Genomic DNA, 12537 nt, shown 5'->3' on the forward strand with positions numbered 1-12537 from the left:
CGTGATTACATATGGTGCCCAAAACATGTCCCCTTAGTAGCTAAGAAAAGTGTGACAAGGTATCGAGAGTTTTGTGAGAATAGGACCGATTCAATACTAGTCTTGAACTTGGACGCACGTTGCTCAAGCTATTTAAGACCACTTCATCATACCAAAGTGCCAACATGCTTCCAAGTCTCTTGTTATTACTATACAAATCAACTGGAGTAATTCACATTCTAATGTTTTGGGTTGTTTGTTTTTTTTTTTAAATACCTGAGAAATAAGGAGAATACAAGCAAAACACATTATTCAAACATTATTATTTTCTAATATCCTGCAAAGATTACAGCTACAGTACTTAAAACTCTTTCAAGTGACTGACAGAGGCAAGAAACATCAGGTTCTTACCTCCTGGTGGACGATAGCGGAGATGACGTGGTGTCGAAGGGGATCTACACGGGGAAAGCTCTGTGGTATCCACTGCTGAGGTGCTTTCAGGAATCGTCCGGTCCACTGACACAGATTCTAGAACTGCTGCTTTAAAAGAGAATAAATGTTAATACTAGGATGATCATAATTTACAACTCTTTAATGTATATTATATTATATTATATTATATCATATTATTACATTATCTGATGTTACATCATATTAAATATATAGCAGCTTATATTAATTAACATATCAATGATTCTATTCTATTTGTTAAAGTATTTATCAAGTATAAATGTTCTTTGAAAATCTCAAGAGGCCATAGGGAACTATGGTATGGGGCTTTAAGATACGCTTTTTTGAAGCACAGGGTTTAGTCAGATTGGTTTGTCTTAGATACAGAGTGCCTCTGCAGAGATTACACTGTACATGAGTGATTCAGGAGTCTCAGTTTACAAACACCAAAAGATAGAAAGTCTGCAGATGATCAACTTTGAACAATCTGAACCGGACCGCCTTGATAAAAAAAAATATGTACATCAAATGGGGGCTTCACTGAAAGGTAATGTTTAAAAAATGGCCATTAATTAATAGCACTTAATTCCGTGTTTCAACACCAACCTAATACCACTAAATACCATCTAACACAAAGTTGTTTACATTTAGTCTATGGTTAATAGCTGTTTTAAATAGTACTGCTTCTGGAACTTGCCATGAAACTTGTGCATTAAGAAGACTCATAATTATCCTCTGGGTTGAGTTAAAGGACTGGGAAAGTTTTGTACCAACGACATAGGAATACACAAGCTTAGAACTTGGTGAAAACCAGCAAGTTGTCAGTTTTAAAAACAGCTTGGATAAGACTGCACTTTAAGTCTGTAGAATATGTGGTGAAATGCACGTGTAATAAAGATACATGAAATCATAGGTTTTATATGAGCTAGGGAAAATAATCCTTGTTGGACAACCAAGTGTAATCCAAAACTGCCCAATAAAATGGCCAAACAGTACTGAAGAGCAGATTACCCCGTGGAAGAGTTCTTCTATCAGAAGAATAAAAAAGGAATGGCAGAAATACTACTTCTGAAATGAGGGAAAATAAGCTGATAAAATATATCTTACATTTGATATGAGACAGCTGTGCCTGCAGCATAAGTATTGTATATATAAAAGCATATTAAAAAAAAAACACTTTGGAAAACAAAAACTTTGAAAGCAAACAACTACTTTGGAAGTGGACAAAGAAGATAGAAATTTCACAATGTAAATTGACAAAATTCAAGTATAAAAACAACCACCATAATAATATGCCCCAGGGAACAGAATTTTTATGTTTATATTGGATTTAGAGTAAGCCATAGTTGTTTTCTTGGAAATCTGGCAGTACCAGAGCAACAGTATTAACCATGATGTGGTGGTGGCTCCTGATTAAGTAGAACTGGTCTCCTTACCCAGAAAACTTCAGAAACAACAAAAAGCATTACGTATGATAGGAAATGTGCAGATTAGCATTTTGTAGTTCTCCTGCTACCCATTTCTATTCTCCCTGTGAGATTTCTTTTGAAACTTACTCCTCTTCTTCAACATACTGTATGCAGCTGGGTGACAAAAGGACTCCAGCAGAATAGAGCTATCTAGCTGCAAAATTTCTCCAAACTGAATGCAAACTGCTCAGCGGGAGATGCCCAAAGGGACTGGATACACTGCACAGACAGCAATTTAGCATTTATATGAGGTTCTTGCCATTTCCAAATGTTCCTGGTGCTGCCTAGATGATACTTCCAGCTTCGACAGACCGGAATGCAAAATCTGAATACCTCTGCAAGAATGCCTAGTGCTAACACTATGCCAGAATAACCTATTCTTTACTAGTTTACTTTACAGTGTATAGCAAAAAATGTTACATCTAAGACTGCAGTTACCTGTGTACAATTCATTTTAATGCAACGTCTATATTTTAGGACATGCTCTGCTATTACATTGATTTGAATGTGGTTACACTAGTGCACAAGAAGAATTTGCTCAGCTTTACATAGAAAATACTATTTTTTATATATATAAATAGTCTGTTATGCTATTCATTTAAAAACATCCAGCATAGAGAAATCATAGAATCATAGAATCATAGAATGGTTTAGGTTGGAAAGGACCTTGAAGATCATCGAGTTCCAGTGTAACATCCAACTAGCATTTTATGAAAGCATAAAGCGTGGGCAAGCATAGACTCCTATAATGCTAAGGTGGCTAACTTGCCTGTTAAAAACATTTTATGTTAAGCAATAGTCTACATTCTGTAAAAACAATCACTCTGCGCAATGAAACATAAAATTTCTTACCAGGGCACTTATTTCAATTTATCAGGAAGGAGTAGACATAGTACTTCAATCATATTTTTCTTAGTTTATATTCGGTAATCTTTTTTTTTCTCTCCTCTTGGGTTATATCCATTTTCATTGTTACAGTACTTGCAAGTAAAATTGAGCTACATTTTGCTTACATTTACAGTTCAAATTCCTCAGACTATAAATCAGGCCATGTAAGACCATTTCTAAACACGAATTTTAGGAATAAAACAGCATTTTAAAATTTCCTTATCTTCTGTTTAATGTAACAAAACCACAAAAAATTACTATACACTCCTATGCCAATTCAGAGGAAAACCATCCCTCCCCCAAAGAGCAATGAGAAACAAGCACACACTTGTGCATCCTGTGAGATTAGAGCTACTTTCTTACTTTGCCATCTATATATACAATGATCCCATTCCAGATGTCCATAGTGACGTTTTCATCAACTTTATCCCTCTGGAGGTACTATCTATTCCAAGGTGCCTTACATGATCCATAGAGGAAAACAGCCATTTGCACAGGAGCAATCAATCTATTTTAGACATCTGCCTTCTGGGTGGATAACAAGCAGGTGGTATGAATCTCAAATCTCACCAACGTACCAAGTGCACCACATAAATTATTTGTTTGGATTAGTGATGAAATCTTTCTGGAAAACTAGCTGTGTTCTGTAAACATGTTAAAGCTGTTAGGTCTTGACATCCCTATTTCTTGTTAACTTAATATTTTACTTCCTGTAGTAATGGTACAACTCCAAAATCTTTCACCTCAGGAAACACAACCTTCATCAAGCATTTCCTTCTGCCTTTGTCCCTAACACTGTGCTGAAGTGAAAACGGACAAGGCCATTCTGCCATGCTGCTATTCCTACAAAGAAACAACACAGCAGTGGAAAGAAACAACGCATTGCATCGTCTACTAGAGAAAAGCATAAGCAGAGTATTTGGTTTCACAACACAGCTTATGGTGATCAGGAGAAGAAAAAAAAAGACATGAGAAACAACTTCTCAGCAGTAATCTGGTAAAAGTCAAGCCTACTTCAGAGACTACCCTATTTATCAAAAGTAACGTTCAGTATTTTGTGAGTATATGATACCTCTTCGAATGCTTCTCCTCAGCTTGTTACAGAGGTCAACACGAGGGTTCTCCAAGCTGTCCTCTATGGAGCCAGGGCTTTGCTCAGGAGAGGAGGGCCCTTTGCTAAGGTCTAGCGGTACTTTGCTACCCGTTGGTGGTGGGGAGGTGGCTGGGCTGTAGGTCGAGGTAGGACTGCTTGCCACAGATGAAGTAGAGAGGTCAAGGGCACCAATCCTTGAATTCAGTGGTGAGGTCAATGACAGTTTTCGGGTTCTTACAGGTGAGGAGGTTCTGGAGAGTGACAATGGAGGAGGAGAAGAAAATTTGCGACAGAGATGTGGTGACTTCCCGTCAGCCAGGTACTCCCCTCTGTTGTTTTGACTGGTAGCAAAGAATAACTCCAAAGACCTGAGAGAAAGAAAGCAAAGAATAACTTCAAAGACCTGAGAGGAAGAAACAAAAAAAAGCAACAGGTTTTAGTGAAATCGCTTACAAACAAATTTTGTGCAAATGTGCATGGCACTGCAAACTCTGTATGACACTTAGTTCCCAAAGCCTAGGCAGAAAGTTGAGACAGACTTACCTAAAAACTTATGTCCTATTTACAAAGGAAGAGCTTTATTCTTAGATTATTTATATAACAGAAAATCATGGTAAAAAACCTAACAGCCAATGACGCCACGGTAATTCCCTAAGAAACCTATCATAAAAAGGGAAAAACCCCAGTGCTCACCTCACGGGAATGGAAGTGAAGGGCCGTCTGTATATGTCTGAAAGTTTTTCCAGTACAACAGCTGCAGTAGTAAATATGCGGTAAGTATGTAGGAAAGTATTCAGGAAATCAATACTTAGAAATCGTAAGTCTGTTAGTCGCTCCAAAAGGCGCTCGACGCTTGCATAACGGATTTGGGGTACTTTGCAGGAATTCAGTGTTTTGCTGAAGCAGATATCAATGTCATCTCTATGAAGACGAGCATCAGATCTACACAAAAATTTAATTTATAACATTTTACCAAAGGGGAGGGGGGATTACGGTACAGTAGTGGTATCGCTTTATCACATAGAAGCAGCAAACACATACACATTCTTGTACTTCATCAACACAAGAAAACTCTTAATCTGTGGCAATAAGTGCTTCCATTCAGTTATATTTTACGTAATAACTAAGGGAATTTAAATTTTATATTTGGCAAATAATTAATGTACATTTCAAAGTCTAAGAAGCCATTCATGACGCTTAAATTTCTGAAAAGGAACAGGAGGCAGAATTGTCCCCTCTTTTCTCTTTCAGGCTGTTGTGGCCTGTAGCCCAATATTATTAGAAGCTCGCTATAGAATAACGGTGGACTGATCACAATATTTTCTGCTGCAATCTAGCCTTATCTAAACTAAACTAATGGACCCTAGCAAAAGACAGCAAAATTAACCCCTTAGCTAGGCTTAAGGCTTATGTGCAAGGTAACACCTGCCCTCAGACTGCAAGAATTACTTTAAATAAAAAAAAAAAGAAAAAGGTAACAACATGAAACATCTCAAATTTAAAAGCAGAAAGTATGGAGAGGCTTTGTTTCAGTGAAAAAAAAATTGAACTAATTTTTGTTTGGACATCAAGACAAAACTCAGTTATTTACATAACCCTACTTATGATAGGCTTTTGTCAAAATAAGTTTTGCTTAATTTTATCTAGCTGAAGGCTTAGTTTGTAAAAAAATGGGATGGATACTAAGTAAAGCATCTTTCAACACCACCTGAACTTTTTGTTAAAAATGATTGGGTTTTCTTCAAATACAGCATCAAGATATCCCACACACTTCTACACCGCAAAAAAAAATCATCTTTCTTAAGTTGGGCCCTCAGATCCAAAGACATCTGACTCTAAATGTCAATGTGTGCTAAAAATCAGATGAGTAAAATCTCAGAAAGAGAACACCAAGTTTGTGTCTGTTGTTAAGATCCTGTATGTTTTTTAGAATTAAGATTTCTTTCACTTGACATTGGGATTAAGACCTTGCTGTACTCTACAATCTGAAAACAGATGAATGTATTTTTAACATTCAGCAGGTAACAGAAGTGTTTGCACACTGGAGAGCTGCTGGAATAAAACTGAAGACAATAAAATGCCTTCTTTGCTGGGATCAAAGGTAAGCGCCCTAACAGTGTATTCACAGACATTTTCTCTTTTTCAGTTCTAAACATATACAATGAGAGGAGAGGTAACAACTGCAAAAGAGGCATATGAGAAACCTTCATGTACGGAGTACAGCCGAGAGAGAAATGGCCTAGTGACAGGTAAGAGTAAGAAAGGAAATACTTCTATTTCTGTCCCTATGTTCTATTCCTTAATATTTATATTGGATAATAGTAGGTAAAACTCAGGTAAATGCAGATCTGTAGAGGACCCAAGAGGTAAAATTGTGTTGGAACCATGGAATCGTGTACTAAAAATTGCTGTTGACAAATACAAATTATTACAATAGATGACTGAAATAATCCAAGGGTGAAGGAAGCAGGTTTATGAATAGTGATCATACCTTGATGTGGTCAGTTAAAATGAGAGAAAACAGTTTTTTTTCCTCAGAAATAAGAGCAACAAAGAGAAGAAAAATTTTGGCTAGTACAACAAAACACCTTGGAAAATTATACTTGTCTGCAGTCACCTATATTTTGAAGACATTTTAAAATATATTCAATGAAATTATGAATTGTATGACACAGAAAAGCTAACAGAGAATAAAATGGTTCATTTCAATCATAACTGAAGGCAACTTCACAAATGATAGAAAAATCTGAGCTGTGATCCTATACAGTCCAATACTGTGAATTGAGAGTTTACCATTTTGAGTCATCCCTACCATTTCAAGAAAGAAATTTGAAAAGATACGTTTTGGGATGTAGAATTAATTCCATTCAACAAAAATGGGGGGGGGGGGGGGGGAGGGGGGAAGAAATTAAATGGTTGTCTTTTCCAAAAACACATTTTCTTTTGTTAAAATTTTTATTAAAAAAAAACCCAAACAACAAGCTATTTTGTTCACTGGGAAAAAAATGCTGCACTTACTTGATCATATGTGGCACCGTGACTTTAGAGTTTTCTTCAAACACTATGGTCATTAAACCATTGCACCTTATATTATCAATGCACTGTCAAAATAAAAATGGAAAACTGTTAAAATCAAAACACAGTACTTTTCATATCACTGTAAGGTTACAGCACAGCTTTTACAGGGTATGGGCTGATTGGTAAAAGGTATTTTCATAAATGAAATGCAGTGATGCAAGAATTATAGTGGACATGCTTCTCTGGTCTTCTGCCTTTGACTTGGACATCTGCAAGTCCATGGGTCTTCACCAGCACACTCAGGGTATTAATCTTACTATCCTTTTTTCCACATGATTAAGTGTTTTGGGTTGAAGTGAAATTTCCTTTGAAACTGAACAAAACAAAATATCTCTAGCATTTGCTGAATGATTGTTAAGCTGGAGAAATCAGTACTGCAAGAAAGTTAGAGTACTTTATACACAAAGAGATACACTAATACCTTAACCTTTACACTATGCAAAAAGACCAAAGAGAAATATAAAGTTTCTAGAAACACACTTGTAAAAACAAATTCAAGTGGTGCTGTTATCGTGAAACATAGATATGAAGATGCTGTCCCAGGAGTTCCTTGCAAACTCTTGTATAAATGTTTTGGGCTTGGTATTAGAAGCTGGAAAGACACTTCTGGGGCACGGTTGCAGCACGTATTACTTCAGAAATTACAGGCTGTCCTGTGGTCAGCAGAAGTCTACAAACTAGAGGTACATAAACTGTTCTTCAAGCCTCAAACCAGCTCAGTGTTGGTGGCACAGAGAGGTAGCTTGAATCCATTTGTACACCATAATCTTCTGGTTTGCACTTTGATATAGTAAAATATATAGATAACACAGCACCAAAAGTCTTGTATGCTCTTGTAAGTCAGCATAGAGTCTGCCAGTGGATCAGGCTTATACAATCTGCAACAAGTACCTAGCACTACAGCACTCTTAGCTTTATAATACCTTCTAGTTTTATTCAAGTATCATACATATATATATAAAAATATAAACCCACTATTTCTTTACATCAATAAAAAGGATTTTCCAAAATTATCATATACATTTACCTTGACTTCAAGGATAAAAACAGTCTGCTGACTTTGGAACATCTCATACCAAAATAATGATTGATGTTAGATTGGTGAAACAAGATAATCAGAGGCCTCTTCAGGTTTAAAATATATCTATGTGGATGCATATTTAAAATACAATCTATGCAGCTATATGTGTTTTTAAATTCAGGGATTTAAGATTATTTGAAAAGTACAGTTGTAAGAATTCACATTATGATTTTACCAAATTGTTACCTAAAAGAACTGAGAAAAACACATCTAATAAAAATACGTAATTTCCCCCATGTGAATTGTAAATGTTGCAGAGAAGCCCTTAGCACCAATCTAAAACTGTCTGAGGCAATCAGCGCTGTTATCCTCAGTCTGCACAGGCCTAGCGTTCATCACCTCCCTGACAGATACTATCATTCTAGCCGAAGATTAAGTGTAATGGGGATCTAGGGCCAAAGGACAACAAGATCAAACTAGAAGAAGGGAGGCTTCTTCAGCATCAACAAAAACCATGCATTTTTCATAAGAAGTGCATGGTTTGCATGAAAGATATAGAAATTTAAGAGGCCTTACTAGGAATATATAGACAATATGACTTATGTGTATTATGTATATGATTAATTTAATAAGATGCGGAATTCTGGACACCAAGACTAATGCTGTGAGTGAACAGCAACTACATGTATACTTTTTTTACTTGCAAACATAGAACACATATTTACCAAAAAAATACTTTTTACATGCCCTTTTTGTTAGCATAGTTCCTATGTTCTCCTTGAGGGTGGTAGCCAGGGTTATAAAGAAAGAAATGCTTCTGGGCAGGCGACTCAGGACTTTTTTTATGGCAATATTTCTGCTGGCAATGGGCTCAGTCAGAAACACAATTCGGTTTTCAAGAGACCAGTGGTCACAATTGTTTAGAAGTTCTCATGCGTTATCCAAATTTTCACCCCAAATTTTCTTTCTCCAGCAGAAGAGAGGTGGCATGCTTCTTGCGTGATTTTCTTCTTCCTTGCTCTCCAGCTGCACTATAGGCACTGCAAGCCGTAAGCCAACTGCCGTGATTGTTATTTGTAAATAACGGTACCGATTCATGCCCCAAATGCCCATGCAGTCTTCACAGCATCTTGTGACCCTTCTTACTCCTTTTGTTCTTTTAAGCTGCTACTTATCCCCTCAGCATCTCTTGCTTCCCTTCCTTTATAAGGCTGGAGAAGCTTTTTCAGCCTCACCATGCTAATAGATCTCAGTTTTCTCAGGCTTTCACTTATAAGCTTGGCCCCATACCTCTTCAGAATATCTTTGTCTTCAGAAGCTGGGAGATCGCCCCTTCCTCAAAGAGGGATCAAGAGAGAAACCCTTCTGTTTCCCTGGCAGTCTGGCCAACCCTTTGCTCTCTTGGCTGTATGCAGCTACTCGTGTTTACCTCTGCCTTGCTAAGACACTTCCAAGTTTTGTGGACACATATCTCTCAAGTCAGCTGTGGACTTTTTCAGCTCTTCCTCGAACACCACAGTAGCATTGTTTGGAGCTGGAGTGGTTTGGAGGAGAAGACTTGACCTTTGGAGGCAAACCCAAACTCTGATCTCTAGTCTACATGGACTGCAGATGACTTTCTCATTTAAATTTATTATTATTTAGGCTAAGAATGGACTTATTCCTGGGTGTACCACATTCCAAGCCTTTCCTCCAGTCTTTTCTCCCCAGCGAATAATTCCAATACTTTTACGTGTCAATGGAACAATGCAATTCACTGAAAATCCAGTTTGTAAAAAATTCTCCAGCCAGGTCTGTCTGTAAGATCTGTATTCACTGAGTTGCAGCTCATACCATATTTTGAGACTTTCTGCTTCATATTTTTGTTCCTTTAAAAAAAGTTAGTCCAGAAGAAAGTAACTCAGAATACTCATTTTTAAGCAATTTCTATTCATTGTGATGATAATTCATCTGGAGATGTTGCCAGCAATGGCAGCATCTTTAGAAATCCATCACATTCCATGCTGATATTTATCTAATCAACTATTTCTCTTGAGATTAATAGAGGATAGGACTCAAATTCAGAACTATAAGAGATCTATGTCCCTGCTGGTTGCATGCATAAACTAAAATAGCAATAGCCTTAATTAAGGTCTGGTTAGTTGAAAGTTCAGATTTTTCATAGTGCATTCAACTTCTTTGCCCACAATAGATTCTGATAAAAGTTTGTCTATGTTTTCAGCCAAAAGCACTAAAAAAAATTAAATTTATCCCTGACTTTAAAGTATTTTAAAACACTATTCTTCTTCATTCATAATAAAGACAGTTCCTGCGCACTGTCAGAATGCTTAGTAATTATTTGTAATGGTTTGTTAGTATTCTTTTTGGTGGAAAAATGAGTTGATCTCCTTTTCTTACTGCATGGGATGTGATTATTGATGTGATATGGTATCATTTTCACTCTCAGGACTCTCGGTGGTTTTTGATCTGTTATGAACAAACTGAAAGTTACGAGCAAACAAGTACTGTCCTTCTTCTTAAACCAAAATATGTATCTGGATAGGCTCTCCTTAGACATAGACATGACTACTGTTGGCATCATGTTTGTCAACTGACAATTTTGTATTTTATATCCCATCTGTCTCATTGAGAAACACGTTTCACTGATGACTCAAACGCAAAGACTGAATTTTGAGGAAAGCAGGTAACACTAAGCGTTTTTCATATATATCACAGCAAATCAGCCCTCAAGCAATCAACATTCCTCTCTTGAATTACTTTTCAGAAATACAGAATATCTCAATAGAAACAAGATAAAGAATGCATTAAGATACCTGACTTATATCACTTGTCCATGCAGCTTTCTCCTGTCGTGATGGGGCTAAAAGGACAACAGTGAAAGGAGGAGCATCTGTAGGTTCAACTACAAGCTTGAAATCAAGGTGTCCAAACACTTGTCCAGAACCTTTTGCTTTACAGCCAGAGGGGGGAAAAAAGTCAAAATGTGAGACTTCAGACTATAAGACAAAATAATGGTTTCGTTTAGAATGGAAGTTACTTTAAAACGTCTCTCGGACAACAAGCAAATCCAATTGGGGATCCAAAACTCATTGTGTTTTTCACATACACAAAATACAAAAAAAAGAGCTGCAAACATGCAATAGTGGGAGTTGATATACATTACCTTTAAAGATTCTAAATAAGGCTAAAGTCCTTCTAACACTTCTATGCTGATATACTCTCAGCATACTAGAAGCATACTGAAATGAATGAAACTACTTTCACAATTCAAATGCAAAACTTGCCTAAAACTGCAGGATGGAAGCCAAAATGAGTAACAATAAAATCAGCTTGGGAATGTGTTTTGTTATTTAATTTGAACAAGCTCGAAGTCAAGATTTGTAGGGAGTCCAAGACAAAAACTTTCCACTAATTCTGCCAACTCACTCAAGCCCCATGTATTTAAAAAACCCAATTATCTGCTTCTTCTTTTAAGGATTTTTTTTTTTTCAAGATCCTCTGGGTGAAGTTGTATACAAAAGTCAGCAAATAATTGATTGCATTCCTTCAGCCAGTCTACTTGAAAATCTTATGTGGGATGTCAACAGCAAGAACAAACATAACAAAAGAAACCCTTCTCCAAGCCATCATGCACATTATTAAAATGACTATTCTACTGAATCAATTTAATGCTGGATTCCTCTGGTTTCATGAAAGGGGAGAAAATATCAATTTGCTCTTATGAAAAATAAACAGTACCAATTTTAAAAAACTAGAAACTGTAAATACTACAAACAGCTGAATTAAACTTACAATCATCATCACTCACGTCTGTCTCCTCAATCAGTGTGCACTCTATTAAAGACAGAACACCTCCTGTCTGTGAAAACAAAGCACATTTTTTCACAAATTTTGACATTTATTCCCATTTGTCACTATAGTAATTTTTAAACTTGTATACCTTACTCAGATTTTACATTACTCAGAGCTCTTAGGAAGATACATCAATTTCATGATGCATATTTGTCATCAAGAACTAAACCCAGATAGATGAAATATAACGTTTTTCTTAATCCAGCAAATCAACAATATAGTCAAATATACAAAATTTCTTTCGTTTTTACCGCACTATAATTTATCTCACTTAAAGGATTATTCACAAGTTTCAAAAAAGGTAACTAGAATTTCACTTTCTCCTGAATTTAAATCAAACGCATACAAGATTTTTAAAAGGTTCAGTTATACTCTATTTACTTTGCAAAATACTTGAACTACTTAAGGGGTGCAAAGTGAGAAAGCATACAGTCTTAACCTCTCAGAAATGTCTTTGTCAAATTAAAACTCTATTCAACATAATCCACTCTGTAAACTACCAACAACTCCTTATTCAAAAGCCAACACTATGATAGCCTGCTTCTCAACAAACATAACTAGAGTGTTCTTAGAAGAGCTTTCAGTGCTGCTCAGGAAAACAAATGACTTTTAAAATTAATTCTATTAGAGGTCAGGAAAATAACCTTTGGTAATTCCATGGGGTTGTACTGGCTGCTTTATGCACTGAAAACTGACTCACATTCAGC

General features: G+C 36.4%; 1 protein-coding gene across 1 annotated transcript in view; it reads right to left on the reverse strand.

Moving 5' to 3' along the window:
• RASGRF2 (Ras protein specific guanine nucleotide releasing factor 2) overlaps positions 1-12537 on the reverse strand; it is a gene marked incomplete at both ends in the record, with an annotated part of 128115 nt that overhangs the window by 46182 nt on the left and 69396 nt on the right. Inside the window, 6 exons of the mRNA XM_082497146.1 lie at positions 391-516; positions 3859-4247; positions 4573-4821; positions 6898-6980; positions 10792-10928; positions 11771-11837. Of these exons, the coding sequence (XP_082353272.1) occupies positions 391-516; positions 3859-4247; positions 4573-4821; positions 6898-6980; positions 10792-10928; positions 11771-11837 (1051 nt within the window). The remainder of the gene's footprint in view (positions 1-390; positions 517-3858; positions 4248-4572; positions 4822-6897; positions 6981-10791; positions 10929-11770; positions 11838-12537) is intronic.

Source organism: Vanellus vanellus, assembly GCF_965231255.1.
Source record: "Vanellus vanellus genome assembly, chromosome: Z".
In the NCBI taxonomy this organism is placed as follows: domain Eukaryota; kingdom Metazoa; phylum Chordata; class Aves; order Charadriiformes; family Charadriidae; genus Vanellus; species Vanellus vanellus.